This window comes from Pithys albifrons, chromosome 2 (assembly GCF_047495875.1).
Source record: "Pithys albifrons albifrons isolate INPA30051 chromosome 2, PitAlb_v1, whole genome shotgun sequence".
Taxonomy (NCBI): Eukaryota; Metazoa; Chordata; class Aves; order Passeriformes; family Thamnophilidae; genus Pithys; species Pithys albifrons.
The window spans coordinates 54,771,963-54,790,055 of record NC_092459.1 but is presented as its reverse complement, the minus strand read 5'-3'; the positions used below and the strand labels follow the sequence as shown (position 1 = coordinate 54,790,055).

General features: G+C 36.8%; 1 protein-coding gene across 1 annotated transcript in view; it reads right to left on the bottom strand.

Moving 5' to 3' along the window:
* The window catches only part of LAMA2 (laminin subunit alpha 2), a 369,190-nt gene that overhangs the window by 107,423 nt on the left and 243,674 nt on the right, over positions 1-18,093 (bottom strand). The window contains exons 22-28 of the mRNA XM_071549053.1: positions 16,189-16,325; positions 13,455-13,688; positions 9,753-9,896; positions 7,361-7,540; positions 6,473-6,661; positions 6,137-6,375; positions 1,476-1,593 (exon numbers count right to left, since the gene is read on the bottom strand). Coding sequence (XP_071405154.1) covers positions 1,476-1,593; positions 6,137-6,375; positions 6,473-6,661; positions 7,361-7,540; positions 9,753-9,896; positions 13,455-13,688; positions 16,189-16,325 — 1,241 coding nt within the window. The remainder of the gene's footprint in view (positions 1-1,475; positions 1,594-6,136; positions 6,376-6,472; positions 6,662-7,360; positions 7,541-9,752; positions 9,897-13,454; positions 13,689-16,188; positions 16,326-18,093) is intronic.

Here is an 18,093-nt window from a genome sequence, read left to right as displayed (position 1 = left end):
ACAAGTTCTGAGTGACTTTAGAATCAAGGTAGAAATATATGGTACATCCTCAAACAAAACTAATATCTGTTTTTTGTTTCGTTTTGTTTTGTTTTTTTTTCTGATGCCATTAACAGTCTTTCCACCTATCTTAATCAAAGTATTTCTGAGATTAAATGAGACATAGATAAAAGATAAAGTAGACTATGTTTTAATTACTAGTTTGGAAGTTTTTCAGAAGTAGCCATTAGGAAAACTCTTACCAATGCTTTTTTCAGCATACTACTGGATTAAAAAAAAAAAAAAGAAAAAAAGGAAAAAAAAAGAAAAAAAAGAGGGAGGATATAAATGTCACTTCTAGTAAAAACTGCTGTGCACATAGTCTTCAAAATGCAATTATATGGATAAAGCATGGAACAGATATATATACTCCGTTAGCATTTGTTTAAAAAATGCCAGTGTATCAGATGCTTTATTCCCTGCTACAATTAAATAAACCTTCACAGAACACACCATAACCTTCACTGAGCACACTAAAAATAAACTCAGTTAAGAGCATGTGAAGATCACACAATTAAGCATGAAGTATGAAGGCTGCAATTGACTCATTTATTGCAGACCTTGGTGGGTGTGAATTAAAATAAAGTTCTAATTACATTATCATATATTCAGTTACTTACTCCAATTTTTCTCCAACTGCTAGTTTGGGAAAACCTTTACAGCATCCCACTTAGTCAGAATGTCTGAGGCATTTACAGAATACTGATGGTGTTCCTCCTACCTCCACCCAGCAATTGCAATCAATGCATTTAGAATTGCTAGTGTTGCTTAAAAGTCAAAACATGCTGTTTTACACACAGAAAGACTGGCAGTCTCATCATCAAGAAATAGACAATCAAAAATATTAACTTCTATTCTGCAGACAATGCAGAACATCTTAAACACTCTCTCTGGTACCTATCATAAAATCCATTTTACAAAAACGCAAGTCAGCTGATTCTCTGTAAAACTTGGGTATTTTTGAAATATGCGATCTTCAGCATGAAAATATTTACATAAGTAAAAAAAAAAATATGATGCATGTATAAGGAGGTTCTAGCTCACTGAGTTGAACATTTTCTCCCAGCGTTCAATGAGTTAGATATTTACTATTTCAATAGTATTATACCCGCATGTGTTCAAAAAGGCTTAAGGTATGAGTCTTGATCTGTCAGTCACACAATTCAGCCTCAGAGATGTTGTTCCAATAAAGCTCACTTCCCTGTATACTAAGGATTTGAGTCACCGTCATGGTTTCAGTGGCATATTGCCTACAGCAAAAAAACCAAAAGTGCTTAAATTGCTTGTGAGAGAAACACCTGAGGGAGAAAGTAAGTAATTAAGGGAGAGTTGTTGCCAGTTAAATGAATTCACACTCTAATTACTTTTCACACTTTACCAATGAACATACCAGAGAAGGTACAAAAATTTTAGTGGGAGTTAAGTTAGTACTGTACCTCACAAGACAAACCAGAATAACCTAAAGGGCAGTCACATTTCTCTATCAAGTAAGCCTGAGGAGTCATCCCAGACACAGTGCCGCCTTCAGCAACTTCCAAGGCGATTTCAGAAATCCTGGAAAAAAGGAGCAAACACCTCTAATGAGATTAGTCAATCACTAACTCAAAACTCGTTAGTTCATAGTTAGCTGGCATGGGAGAAACAGTCTTATTCGGCTGTTTATAGGATTCTCCATCTCCAGGAGACAACACTGGTTTTCACATCTGCTATGGAAACTATAAAGTTAACACCACCTCTGGTCTCATTTTCCATCTCTAGCCAATAGTATAACTAGCTAGCTCTCCTGCTTGATTCTATCTCTTCTTTTAGTCTCTTTTCAGCCAAACTACTAACAAAAGTTCATATCTGAGTCGTCATTTGGAGGCACTCATTAAGAAACTAAAGTCACATATTAAATGCAGTACAAATTCATGACTCTCAGGGGTACAGCAATAAAATTGTTCACTAAATGAGCCTTTAATGAGGAAACTATTTAAAAAAAAATCTATCCTCAGCAACTAAAGCAACCTAACAAGCTCTATAACAGACTTCAAAGATACTGGACATTTGCCTTTTTAGCAGGAATTTTAAGATCTGTAGCCAGACACCTATCTTCCCCCACCCTCCCCCTCCCCACCCCCCACCCCTTTGGAGTATTTAGACATATAAAAAACAATTCAAAGCAAACATGCCTACTACAGAAGCATCTTCTAGTATTAGAAAGGGATATGTTTCTAACATTTTAACTTTCCACTCATTTGTTTGATTGTATTAATAATAATAATATTCTTGCTTCCCAACCAGTCTTTTGTCTTCCAGCATGAGTGTTGTCCTGACAAATAGGGTTGAGTACATCACAAAGACAAAAAATAAAGCATCTAATGGAATATGCTTAATCCTAATGCACTCCAATTCCAGACTTTCAGCTTACTTCTTTATTTTGGGGGTTTGTTAGTTTGCTTAAATTAATGCTATGATCTGGGACACCTATTGCCTCTGAGAAATGAAAAGGGCAGAATAGTGTAAATTTTAAAGCTTCAGATATAATGCCGACCTAAGATAAAATGTCAAAGATCATCTGACTAACTAGCTGAATAAATGTCAATAATGCAGCTAGAGTCTATTCATTAAGTGTCTAAGCACAGGGCTAATGGAGAGGAGCTCACAGAACTGCTCATCTTCTCCTCATGCTTATAGTTTGTTCATCTTCTCCCAGACCTTGATTACTGAGTGACTCAGTGATGCTCTTCTGCTCATTGGCATATAGGCACCAATGTCAGGATGAATGTAGGAAAAGCAAATGCCTACTGCTAAACTATATGAGAGCTTTGTGATTGAGCTTACATGACCAGATCCATACCTCTTGATACCTTGTGTAAATATAAAAGCCCCCAAATCAATCTGGTATCTTAAACCCTGTTCTCTTCTGTTATTACTTGAAGAAAGGGGTTCAGTGGAGCAGGGAAATTGAACAAAAAAAACCCAAGCAAACAAAGCCAGGTCAAAACAGATTGAAAACAAAAAGGGCAAAACCATTCAGATCTGAGATGTCAATGTAAGCTTACATTGACATCTCTGTACATTTAATGGGAAAACCAAATGAAATCTGCTTTCCCATTATCTTCAAGGCTGAGGCAAGGTTGAGAAACTGTTTACTGTCAAAAAGTTGTATTTACATAACAATACGCTCTAGGAACACAAACCTACCTGTTGTTTATGTGTAAATGTTACTTAAGGAAGATCTGGCTTGGCTGATTTTTGAAACTCTCTATTAGGCAGTAGTCAAACAACTGTTACCTGATCACTGCCAGAAATATTGAAATAATTTCCAGTCAAATTGAATGCATACTTCCAATTCAAATGATTTATTATCACAGCACAGTTGCGAAACCAAACCAATAAAAACAATGTTTCCATTTAGAGTGGTGAATGTGAAAATGGGGGCAACAAAATGAACAATACAGGAGAAAAATGTCTGGGTTTGTATTCTAAGCAGAAACCTCTAAATCACTAGTAATGCTGCAGCTTTGAAGCTGAAACACCATTAGCATTGCTGCTAAACTATATAGTTCATACAGTGCTAACACTAGAATGAAGTTATTTTTATGTTTCCAATTGCCGCTGCTACTTAGACTTTATTTTAAAGTGTTTTTCCTGTTGTTTATCACATACCTTCAGCTTTTAAACTTCATAATTGAAATTCAAGCACTATTAAAAACCTAAAAAATTATAAAAATACTTCATATATATTTTTCCTCCTCCCATCCACAGTTTCTTTTGCTTTATACTTTCCTACTATGCCCAGTCAGGTAGAAAGAGAAGCTTTACTCGTTTACTTCAAGGCCCTCATTTGGAAAGCACAACACACTCTATTTAAATGAATAAGTAAAGTTAATTCAAACATATGCTTAAATTTGAGCATAAATATTGTCCTTTAGAGGGTCTCAGCTTATTTTAAATAAAAGCCTTCAATTCTTACGCAAAGTAATATTTCACTAACCTTTAAAAACATTCTGTGGGATTTATTTTTAGTCTCATGCAAAACTTCCACTGAAATCATTCAAGGTGCTAACCTGAAAAAAATATTAATGTATTCCTTCTATATTCTACCTAAAGCCCCAGATGCCATGTGGTAAATGTTAAGTATGTAACTAGACAGATCACAAAAATCTATTGTAACATAACCACCTCCAAAATCAAATACAGAATTATATGCAAGGTTATGACTTCAGATGGAGAGTTACCAGACTGTAAAAACATATTCTGGTTCTTTAAGTGACACCTTGCAAACCTGTCCTGAAATTGAAAAGTCCTCCCCTGTTCTCATATATGCCTCATTACTCTGTATAAAATGGTAGTGTATTATAATGCAGATGCAGTTCAACCACAATGTCACACACATCCCAGAACAAAACCAGGAGCTTCACTTTCAGAAATTTCCTTGATGCTGGAGCTGAGATATTTGATTTTCACTTCCACAGCTGAACTAGGATCTCTACATCATAAAGGCAAGGGAAGGAGAAACAGACGTAAAACACGAATATGCACCTCGAATTTTCCACGTTGCACTGGAGTTACCTTCATAACTGTTTTCATGGGAATCCTCTGTGCTTGTAATACAATATCCTACACGGACTGTGCCAAAAATAAATGAAACTGATGCAAACATTTATGGCATCTATTACTAATATTTAGCATCTAGTCAGTGCAAGCTGCATGAATACTTTTTTGTAAATTACATACTTTAAATAGAGACAATAGCAGCAACAATGACTGTTTTCTGTCACACGATGCTGCAAAGGTGCATGGTATCTGCCCCTATTATTCACCCTCAAACTCCAAAGGCAAGGCTCTTATAGACCTATTTGTAGCCTAAAAATCTGGAAGTAATTTTAGGCTACCACTTTTATGACAGAATCATAAAAAGGACCTCTGGAGACCTTTGGAGTTTGAGGCTGAACTCTGATTATTCCCATGTTCTTGCTAATAAATTTTGCTTGCAAAGGATATTGTGAACTGATTATTAAAATTTTTTTGCAATAGTCTATATAATCTATTCTAAAACTTCTTTACTCTCAGGAGTTTTTCTTTCACGTCTTATGTGAATCTTTTTGCTGAAGTTTAAGTTCACTTTTGTTTTTGACTTGCCCACCATGGCAACAAGGAACTCATTCTTCTCTTTCTGTGACATTTTAAGCATCATAAGGCAATTTCTAGTTTCTATAAATATCTAGTTCTATTCATCTTCTCTCTCAGGTCATATTTTCTAACCTTTGATGATGTTCACTGATATCCTCTAAACACTTTAATAACTTGTTTCTTGAATTCCACTAATCAGAACTTATGCTTAGACTTTATTAGTGTCAGGTGGAAGTAAAAGAGATTGTTTTTTTTTCACTTTGCAGGCCATATCTGTTTATGCATTCAGATAGAGTATTAGCATTTCTCAACAAGAATACAATTACTGAATCATGTTCACCTGGTGATTTGTTGTAAACAGCAGACTCCTATTCAAATAACAGACAACTAAGCAGTTGTTCTTCTTTTTGTTAAATTGACTGCTACTTTCAGTGTAAAATCTTATACCTGATCTTTAGATTGCAGTAGTTTTCTGTACTGCTCCACTCATTTTTCCATCTGATGTCCACTTCCAATTTACTGTTATCTTTATCTCCTCATATATCTTATTATCTAATAGATTGAATAGAAGATGTTGAGATTATTTGATCCAAACACACTCAATTTCCCACTTGCAGGAGAAATATCCTTTGTGTACTAACCCTTTTATTTAATTACAGCATCATATTTTCATAAAATAGACATATATTAGAAGAAACCCTGGGTTTCTTTCAGAATGTCTGTGCTTACATGTGTTTTCTTCTCTAGGAGTCTGAAAGAAGAGATTTCATTTGCTTCTTGTAATTTAAATTTTCTATTGAATATAACTTCCCTCTCCCGTGTCTTCCGCTATGCTGAACAGTAACTCATTCCATTCTTTCTTCTCCGCGATGGCTTTTAGCTGATGTTATGAATACAAATTTTGTTGGGAAAAGCTGGGAGGTCTAAGAGGTTATCTGTCACTACTGCACTATTTGAGACCACTGCATGAAGTAGTTACCTGCTCTGCCTCATGATATTGCCATGAGTTGCCTTAATAAGAATGTAATGAACATCATACAACACATTCATGAAGTCTTCCCGGGATACAGCTCTACTTGGTCTTGAGTCATCCCCATAGTGCTTCCAGGTGAAATCCGCCTGAGACATCGTCCTGTTGATGCCTGAGTCATCATGGTAATATTCCCAGGACGCAGTGTTTCTGACTCTTTGGTCATCACCATAATATTCCCAATCATACTGAAAGGCAGAAATGCAAAACCATACTCAAAAACAGTATTCAAAACAACTGGGTGCTAGTTTGGGGGTAAAAAAGGCAGACAAAAACATTATTTACCTCTGTCATCTCTATCTCGTGCCTTGTCAGCTGCCCAATCAGAGGGGCAGCCATGTGCCGGACAATAATTCTTGTATGACTGGGAGGTCCACCTCTTATGATGACTTGTGGATAATAAGTAGTAAAACCTGTCTCTTCTCGTGCTTCAAAGTAGATGGCATATTTCAGTTTCCCTCCATAAGCAGAGAGCTAACAAAGCACAAAACCAAATTTTAATTTTCAGGGAGCTAAAAATAAATTCCTGGGAAGGAGCTAGATGCACTCTGCACTGATCAATGAGTTACCTGGGGAAAAGGGATGTGTTCAAAACCACCCATCAGCAATTTGTTATTGTACTACACTAAAACCAATATGGTATCTAATTCTTTATATGTGCCTTGCTGTTCCCCCAAATTTGTGTTTAAAGAAAGAAACATCTAAACTTTCCCAAGCCAAACCAAGAAGTATCGAAAGTGCAAACTAAATCATCCAGAGGTGCATAACAACATCAAAAAGGAGGGTTATTTCAGTAATTTTCTGCTATGTAACTTACAAAGGTCAGATATTTTTGGTTTAAATAGAGATAAAGAAAAAATTGCAAGAGAGTTATATTAAATTTATGCAGATTAATTTTTCAAATCATATTTTAATGTGAAAATCTGTCCTGCGGAAAAATATTACATATTAATATTTGGAAATATCTATGTTAAATATTCTTCATGTTACTTTATGAATTTCCATGATAACAGAGCAAGTAATTTTTAATAATGGAATAGTATTTATTTTCTTTAGAAGTACCTTCTGCTGTGTGATGACATGTTCATTTGAAGGGAAAAAAGGCACTGTAAAATAGAAATATAAGACTAAAAAAACCCCTCATGTCAGTATTCTATGGAATTTCAGGTTTACCTTTCGTCCCTCAAACTGCTCTGGAAGTCTCCAGTAAACAGGTTCTGACCGAAGATCCTGCATCGCCTGTTCTATATTTGCTACTATTTCAGGAGGCTGGAATGCAACCCCTGAAAGAGTGCTGCGCTGAAGCTTTTCATCCACCAGGGGCAGAATCATTTGCTCTGGCTTCAAGGTCACCTATGCATAGTCAAAACAATCAAGAAGAAAATTAACAATTTTTCCCCATGAAGTGTTAGTCTTTAATTCTATCTCCTTAAAAATTATTTCTAGGTAATTTCATTTCACATCATGAGCAATATGTCACAAAGCAGTCTTGTTACTCCTTCAGGTATAAACAGTGATAATAATGACTTTCCCCTTGAGCCTTTTGTTCTCATGTTAGCAAAGAATGTAGTAGCACTGGTTAAAACAGTTTAATCAGCCAGTGATTCCCTGAATTTTATCAGAGGGATTTTCATAGTGCTATTTCAGTCTCCAGCCTCTTCTGTTTCGATTGTGAGAAATGTACCTTATGAAGAAGGATGGTTGTCACCACCACTCATTACACACTACTGGGTCTGTGGAACACGGTGCCTGGTCCCTTGACACGTCTATGCAATATTCAAGCTAAATGTTCTTCAGGCAATATGCAGAGAGTGAGGGCTCGGTGTGGCTTTCTGTAACTCTAAATTCAGATTTAATGAAAAATACAAGGATGCCACTTAGATGCTTGTAATTTTCTTAGACTTGTTGAGAAAGTCTCAATAGCATTATATTGAAATTATTATTTTGATCAAAAACTGTAGTAAGAGTCTTAGTGATTCTCTGCCAGTGTATCACAGGGAGCGTGTGAACAGATGCAAAGATCACTCTTGAAAAGTGAGGAAAACAAAGAAAACAAATGCAGAGTCATATCTCTAACAGTCAACCCATCAACAACAGACTGGTCAGGAGATAGGAGTCAGGAATCAATCAAGCCCTGCACTGTACTTCCAATGTCCTGATATTTATTTCCATTTATCGCAGCATCTAGAGACTGATCAGACATGGAACCATTCCTAACATTGCCAGCCCTAAGTGAGATTTACTGAGTTTCCATCATAACTGTATTTGACTGTTTAATACTTTAGATATCCAGAAAGGTGCCAACACATTTGAATTTCAGATCAGCCATACCTTATTGCCACATAAGACAGGATTTGCTTGTTTAAAAAAGTGTAATGCCATTTGAAATACCTGAAAGTATCTGAAATAGCCACTAGCAGCTGGCACAACACAGGACACCAAAAACTAGATGAGACAGAGACATACACTTATCTTTAGGTATAAGCATAAATACAAAAGGAAGTTAATCAAGAGAAACAAAATAATCAGCAGGTTTAAACTGTTTATGGTTTGTATTGCTACAAAGGTCAAAGCCCAATTATCCAGAACTGTTGCTGTCGTGGAACTTGATTAAATTGTATAACTTGTCAGCCTTCTACAGCCTTTCCTCTTCAGTCTACCAGCATATGATGGGCAAAATTGAAATAATGAGAAAAACTGGGTCAGATCGTAATAAGTCACTTCATCCACTGGGAAGGGAAAGAGGTGCTACTGGATTGAACAGTGAAGAGGAGAATAAGTTGTATTCATATTACATTGAACAAGAAATATTAACTTGATTTCAGCCTAAGTTTCCTTATCTAACTGATGCTTGTACTGGACAAGTCTGGGACTTTGGCTTATTTGCACTAGGCAGAAATTCCTTCTGTGGCCAACATACTTTCAAACAGAGACAGGACTGAGCATAAACAGGGACAGAACTGGTCTTTTTCCGTTAGAAATCACTCCTCCAGAATGCAACTGAGGAGCTGGCACAGCAGCGACAGACAGCAGTTGTTTCAATGTGTGTTTTGTCCTTGTTGTACAGATAGGTGGAAGCATCCAGTCTGCCTTATTTGTCAGTCCAGTATAGGCCTAAAGGCCTTCCGCAAAAAAATGGAGAGCTCTTTGTTTGCTCTGATGGATTATACCTTTCCATTCTTGAACTTAAATATAGCTTCAATAAGCTCTTTTTTAAAAAAAGCCCCAAAACCCAACAACATCAAAACAACAAAACCAACAATGAAAAAACCCCAGATTAATTGAACTATGGAAAATTTGTGCTGGACAACAAGCAGTTGTGATCCTTGAATACACCTGACATCAGCTATCCTATCACTCATTTTCTTATCTACCTATTTACTTTTAATGTCTTGACCCTGATTGTCTAATGGAACATACTGCTCTCACCACTTCTCAAAGTATAAAGAAAAAAATGATTACTTAAATGTTTGGTCATTTTCTAGCTCCCTCTCAGTGCCTGACTAAAAGATGCCAGCAGGAAACACCATTATCGCATTACATGGCTCAGCAGTTTCCTACTCACCCACACGCGGATCAGCCCCCTTGCCTCAGTGCACTGTGTGGTCAGGCCAAAGCAATAGCAACTGCTGCAGCCAAGTGGGTTTCTGGCAGAAAGACCAAATGTACCAGACTTGCACCTGTCACAGTGGACACCTTCCACATTAACCTGGAAGACGGAGAATATTTAAAAAAGGGAGGGGAAAAGAAAAAAAAAACCCTAACCAAAAAAGCACGTTTTATTTTATTTCAAGGTAGCAATAGAAAAAGAAAATCATGCAGGGATGATAATAACAGGGTGCAGAAAGAAATAAGTGTTAGGAAATATTCAAGGAACTTTCCAGTTTCTTATCACGTGTGTATGCAAACATATGTAATTAATGTAATTAAGGCATTTGCATTTGTATCCACTGAGTAGCTCTGAGCAATGGACACTGGTTTCACACTGACAGTTGTAAGCACAGAAAAATTAAAAGGCACTTTGGGCATGACATGCTCAATAACTGATTGATAAGATAAGAAAAATAAGTTGTTCTGAAATTGCCTGTGTTAATCAAGCCTTCTGTTTAATAGGAATTTGCATTGACATGTCCAGATATTTAAGGTAAAGCACTAAATGTTCTTGCTGAGAAACATATTTTAATGGAAATTCTGTAGAGAAAGCTTTCCCCTCTTCATGAATTTTTTCCACATCATTGAACAGTATTAACAAGGCTGAAATGTTCCACTGTTGTAATGTCAATGCTTTTATTTTCATTTTTCAATTAGTCCAAATAAAAAGCTATTCCAGATAGAGCAGATACACGATAATTTATGCAGAGCCTTTTAAAACAATTTTCATACTCAGATCAAGGTATTAAAAAAACCCCACCAATATGAAAGTACTGATTGGCTTTTCCCCCATACACACCTAATTTTTTTTTCTCTTGAGCGTAATGTGAAGAAGACAATATAAAAAACAAATTAAACTTTCCAAAGCTTACATAGGAAACCAACATTATCCCTCAGGATTTACCATTTTTAACGCTCATTTCCACATGTAACTACCAACAAATGTGCCTACACTGTATTTAGCTTAGATTTTGCTGCTTTCTGTCAGAGATGACAATGAGGCTCCTGAGCTTTTGAAAGCTCATTTCTGCAGCTGTAACAGCAGGTTTAAATGAGAATGATTAACATTTTCTAAAAATCTAGTTTCTTCAATATATAACTCTTCCAAAAATGTTAAACAAAATGTTAACCAATGCTAGATTTGAATTTAATCTTAAAAATACATTCCAATTAAAAATGCTGACTTAATTCCGTATTATTTGTCCATTTTCTGTCATAAATGGTGATTTTTGTTTGCTTCTAAGTTTATTTCATGTCAATTTCTGTTCCTTATCATTAATCACCAGCTAAATATATACTGCTTATTTGCATTCACAGAAACATACAAGCAACTATATTAACCTCAAAAGAATCACTTCTATTTAAAAATGCCATCAACCACCCTTCTTTCTACTTAGTGCTTGTAGGACCTACAAGAAAGATGATGACCCAGAGAAGCTGTGGTGTATCTTTCTCTGGAGATATTCAAAAGCCATCTGGACACAATCCTGAGCAACATGCTCTAGGAAACTGCTTGAGCAGGGAGGTTGGACTAGATGACCTCCAGTGGTCCCTTCCAACCTGAACCATTCCGTGATACTGTGACATACTGGATCTAATCCAGAAATGGGGCACCAAGATGGTTAGAACAGCCGGAGCTTATCATGTATCAGGAGAGCCTGAAAGAATTGAGATACTTCAATTACTCCATTTCAGAGGCTGACACAGGGCAAATAGTGTTGAGTTTTACTAAGACAATCCATGTGATCAACTCGCTTCAATTTTGCAATTGTCTCACCATCAAATGAAATAGTATTCATGAAATAGAACATGATGGTTATTTTCTGTTCAAATACACCAGAAAACCAAGAGGGTATTCAAGCAGTTTACACAGGTGTTGTGAAATTCCTCTCCATCCTTGGAATTACTGCCACAGCAGCATCTTTCAAAAAAGGCCCTAGGCTAGATGACCTCCACAGGTCCCTTCCAACTAACTTGTTCCACAGTTCCTCCACTGAGTCTTTAAACTCAGTATTGACTGGTGCCCATTTAACAGAATAATTACCTGGCATTTCAATAATTTAAATTCATCCTTCATTTTACTAGGTCTTTCTGTCAGTACAGACCAAAAGAAGAAAAATAAATAAAATAAATCAAAATCAGAGAAGGAATCTCTAGAGGTCACTTTAAAAAACCTCTTTGAAGTGATACTATTAACAATACTAGTCAGGTTACCTGCACCTTTTTCTAGCCAGTTCTTGAAAATCTCCAAGAATGGGGATTTCACAATTTTTCTGAATAATCTCTTCCAGTGCTATACAAGCCTATTTTCTTTTCTAATATCCAACTCAAAATTTCCAAGATGCCATTTGCAGCTGTTATCCCTTGTTAAATCTTTTGCTACCGTAAGAAAGGACTTAACTCCACCAACTACTGTTTGGATTTCCTCTTATTAGCCTCTTTTTTCAGACTGAGTCTAGCTCTCAGGACATCCTCACAGACTCCTTATAGCTCTTCTCTGGATCCTCTACAATTCCTCAGCATCACTTTTGAATCAGGTCCTAAACTGGACAACATTGCCAAGTGCAGTCTTACCAACACTGCGTAAAGAGTAGAGCACTGAGTGGAGCCTGAGTAGATAAAGACCTTCCTCTGCTGGTCATGCTCTTTTTGATGTCCTCCCTTGCAGCTGCATTGGCCAGGATGCTCACTGCCCCCAGCTCAGGAGGCAGTTTGCCTTATCTATAAGGAGAGTATAGGGTGGGTTTATATTGCGCTTTTCAGCAGGATTACCACTCAGGCTTTTTCCTCCCAAACTGTAATGATTCTTAAGGTCATTCCACTCCAGTTCGTGACCTTTCAATTTTCCCAAGCTTTTCAAGTAACCTCTAGACTGTTCAGCATGTCAACTTCTACCTCTTCCAAATCAGCAATATTCTCAAATGTTCTGATCATGAATTCTGTCATCTGTGTCGCTGATGAAAGTATTTGCTCTGGGGTACTCTGTTTGCTGGTTACCAACCACATGTCAAAACACCGATTATTGCCCTTTAAGGCCAGCAATCCATCCCATTTTCAAACCACTTAAGTGTGCTGCTCTTCCAAGAACAATTCCAAATAAGAATGGAATGGATGATGATGCCAAAAGTCTTTGCTTTAGTGATCCTGAACTGAATGCAGTCAGCTCAGAACAGATACTACTGCAGTGAATTCTACCAATGAAATGATGAATATTGACTCCATCTAAGTCAATGTACTTTGAACTAGCACTGTGGCATACTGTGATTACAGATTACATGTGATTACTGATGTGTTTGCTTTTATTTTGCCCAATATCTGAGCAAGAATTGTATTATGGGGATAAACTGGCAACAGTTCTGTAACAACAGAAAGAAATTTAAAGTGAGAAAAAACTCAAGAGAATGCTATACTGGCAAGCTTCAGTGTGTGAAAAAGCAACTAACAAGCACTTAAGTCTTTCTTTATGTTGGACTCCTCCCACAGCAGTTAGCAAATGCACTGTGAAAACCACGGGGATTTGTCTGCATACATTGTTGGAACAAGTACAAAGGGCAATGAATTTTGGAATACACTTCTCAGCAGCTATAAAATCACTTCACAACCTTCATTGTCCTACCTTGCAGCTGCACTGGCCCGTATGATCAATGCATGAGCACTTCCCCTCTGTATCACAGCTCTGTGGATCAGTCCCAGCTAGGAAACACTGACAAGCAACACAGTGTGGATAATTCCAGTAGCCCAACCTGCACTCAGTGCATTTATCCCCAGAGAATTCAGGGCGGCAGAAGCAACAGCCTGTATTTAAGTCACACTGAGAACTTAGGGCTCCAACAAGGCTGCAGTCACAGGGCTAAAAAGGAGAGAAAGGAGGAGAAAATTGCAATTGTACTTCTGAAAAAAACCCCAAACAAACAAACAAAAAACAACTGAAAAACCCAACGAAAACCAATTGAAACCAAAACCCAACCAAAAAGCAATTCACCTCTTTCAAGTATCTGTAGATAAAGTACAGCAGTGAATTTCTGCTGTCTAAAAATAACATATCTAAATTGTAAGGGTAGCAATTTGTTTTTATTCAACAAGGGTCAAGCAAATAGTCTAAATACATTTACATTTATATGGATGGGTTTTTTCACCAGATATGATTCATCACTGGAAAGTTTGGCAGTGAAAACAAATAAACCTGAAAGTGTCAAGGACATGGAATATTTCAAGGACAAAATTAACTTGCAACCTACAAACACTCTCTATAAAAAGTGTTTTGAATGTAAATCCTCTTCAGGCATGTTCCGACCACTTTCCTAAAACTGGAATTGCTCAGGGGCAATTGTTTCAGTGGTTTCAGAGGAATCAAATTCAATGTTTATTACTCATCCATCAGATAGGTGTCTTCTTCAGACAAAAAAGATTCCTAGATGACAGTAGTTTACATAGTAAGGGCTAGAGTTTTAGTCATGCCGTACACTGGGAAGTAAACTTGCTCACAGAATGAGACTTGCGCAGGCAGTTAAGGACAGAAATAGGTGATTTGCCAGGGGGTCTAGATATTGAATACAGAATTAAGTAGCAGGGAAAACTACAGACTTCCAAAGAACAGAAGAATTTCTCAGTGCTATTACTGTGACTGCACTGCAAAGTTAGCACAGGACATTGACTGGAATCCCTGGCGTGACCAGAATCTCATATGGAGGAGTTCAGCTTACAGAAGCAAACTCTGTGCCAATAGTCCAGGTTACCAAAGTAACTGACATGGATAGACTTGCTAAAATTACAGACACAAAGCTGAAAAAGAGAGGAAGAAAATGTGGATTCAGTTTCTAAGCAAAACTGTTTATTACATGACTACTTAGAGTACCTTTCTTCTGATCTGAAAAGACCATGTATAAGGAAGGTGAATATATACAGGAAACATTCAAACGCCCTCTTTACAGAATGCCAGAGAAACTATTTAACAGTGGTTAAATGTTAGGCTGCTAGATTACAACCTAACCTAAAAAGTAAAACCTTCTGACAGAAAGAACTTTATACTACAAGAAATATTTGAACATAAAGGTTAGAAAGCAAATTGTTCACCATACTCAGGAATAGCTTGGTTTGCAATATCAAAACCTAAATTACAATCAGATGCTATATTTGTTTTTACAGTTTTATGCAATGTTCTCTATCCCTGAGTTATAAGAGCCTTAAGAAATATCTACAAAGATTGCAAGCAGGAGATTCACATCTCACTTTGCAGAAATGAGCTGCAACGTACTGAAAGAGATATGGGCTGATAGATCATTATTAATTTAGATGGTGCCATGGAACTGTCATACTAATGTGCTCACATAAAAGACAATCAGAGGATATATTCCAGAGCTCAAACAGAGGTCTTCAACCTCATTACGCTGGTTTCAGAAGCCAAGAGTCTCTATCAGAGCAGCACAGCAGAGGTTTCACAAGGGGAGTTTTTCATACATACAAAAAAGAAATAATTCTCAGCAATTCTTTGCAGCCTGAGACACATGACAAACAGCCTTTCAAGAAAAAACATTGATGGTGTATGACTATGTTCAGACAGGATATAGTTTTTTGGATGAATTGTAGCACTACTATAAATCCCTCATCATCAATGAGCACAGCAGAGAAGAGAAGGCATTTGAGCTTTGCTCAATGTCCACTGTCACCAGTTTTCAACCTTAGCTGAATACTACTCCCCTCAACTCAAGGGCATTAACAACAGCTTTCATGTTCTCCTTTATATTCTGTCATTGTTTTTTTATTTCTTCTCCCATCTCTTCAGATTTTTTAAAACTCTGTGTCAAATATGGTGATAAAAAGAATTTAAAGGCTAATCAGAAGGTTTATTTCCCCTTTAAGAACAGAAGAAAAAAGAACAATTTACAACTAAGGTGGATGTTTCTTTTCTTCTCTGCTTGATGTCTTTTATGCACAAATTGAAACCCTTCTCAAGCAAACTTTGAGTACAAATTCCCAATGGTAACACCATTAAATTTGTTCCACAAAGGCACTGTCAATTACCTGTAAATATACATCTATATACATTGTTCAATACTGTGGTCATCTCCTCAATCATGTTAAACACAGCTATAACAAAATAAAACCAGTTTCAAGCAGGACACTGACTGAGCATGATGGTAGAATGAACAGGGAGTTTTGTGTTACAGGCTGCATGCCTGAGACAGAGGATTTGTAGTGCTCAGTAACAGATCGCCAACATTTACATCACAGTCTGATATCAAAACTTGCAATGTGGAAACAAACCATGATTTACAAAGTAATAACTGTATTCCAGCCATAAATTTCTGTGAAAAAGGTAATGCACACAGAGAAAATAGAAATCCACTCACCTTGCAGCCACTAACAATGCTGTGGCCCCAGTAATTTGGTGCGCATTTGTCACACGTCTCTCCAACAGTATTGGGAGGGCAAATACAGCGGCCACTGACAGGATCGCAGTTATTACCGAAACGTGAACAGTCACAGGCTTCATAGGAGACAGGGAAAAAATAAAGCAGAGGAAAAGTTAGCCCTTTATGAAATATCTGGAGAGCAGACCCCAACAGGGTTAGGAACATTCCTTTCCTGTATAGTGAACTCTCAGCTATCTGTGAACATAGTAGAGCAGGAAAGGTAGGGAACCCAGAGAAACCAAAATCAGTAGCAATGGAACACAGGTTAACTGAAGTTGAAGTAACTGCAGTGAGAACAGAATGGGAAAAATAAAGGCACCAACTGCTGAAGTGCAGGGCCTTCAGAGAAGGTGCAATCCTGTGACATAACAGCAGGAGTACTGCTGCACAATTCCTTGACCCACATGCCTCCTGCAAGAAGCCACCTGAGTGCCTCTGAGCCTCCTATGCAGGGAACTTGCAGTGTATTTAACCTCTTATACCAATCTGAGCCAATCTCCTGAAATTTCTGCTGCTCTAAAGAGACTTATTTTAAAGGGCAAAAGAGGTGTTTCAGTTTCTTTTTCTATTTCTATTCCTTCTCTTTCAGATTACTTGTCCTCTGCCTTGGCAGGACATCAACAAGTTGCTCTTTCCTCTCTGTGGGAAACTGGCATTCTTCACATATTATATTATATTAAAAATACTTCGGGTTTGAAAGTGGTTCCAGAAGCAGTCTTTGCACTTAAAGGATTATTAAGTGAACAACTCATTGGTGGAAAATAAAAATTCAAGGTATGTAAGGGGTAAGTAGTTATGGGGCACAAGGTACCTAAGTGATCAAAGGAGCGGAACTGTCCCATAGTTATTTTCATACTATCTCCATTACCCCTGAGGTCAGAGAAAAAGCATCATAAGTTATGACTCTCTGAGCAATATTCTGTTCCTTGGGGTGTTTGGGCTTAATTTACATTCATGGCCTTTACTGTATGACATACTTCAATTCAGAGTTAAACTGGAAAACGAGATGTGCAAAGATAGAACTCATATCTATAGTTGAAATAAGAAGTGACCTTTATTTTCCCCCATCAATGCTTTCAAAATAAGACAATTGTTGCAAAGAAGTTAACAAGCTTTTCCTCCATCATGCCAGAATAGGATGTGTTGCTTTTGACATGCTGTGGATTCAAGATGCTTCAGAATACAACTCATTGAGAGGCTAAGGCTTTTGGATATGACATCTCTCTATGGGCTTCAAGGTCTTATAGAAAATTAGCTTAAAAGACATGGAAGGAAAGAAGGAGATAGACTAATATTTTTTTGGTTTTGTTTTTACTTTTAACACTATTAAAAAAAGGGAAAAAATACAACACATTTGTAGCAAGCAATAGTGAAATAGAAATCTCTTTTGTATCTTTGCTGCTAGAATGTCAACATTAACTGATGATGCTTTAGGGTTTTTTATGATTCATGGGGGTTTATTGCACAAGAAAAAAATCAGATTTCATTCCTTTTGGATAAATGCTAGATAAAAGAGGTCCAATATTTTATTTGATACTTAACTGTCATTATGGAATTTATTTTTCTGTACTTTTCTTTCTAGCACAATTTGATATACTTCTATTAAATTTCTGATTTTCTTTGTGAGTCATAATTTAATTCCTTATTTCTTGTCATTTGAAGGAATACATAAGAAGCCTACTAAAAATAAGTGAGGAAAAACAGCATGTTGAAAACAGAATTCCTCTCCATCTGTTCTATTTAGTTAGGAACTTTTCAAAATCTGAATGTTCTGAATTTCTTTAGCTGTTGCTGTTATTTTAAACACTTGATGACCATATTTCTATTTAAAATGTTGCACAG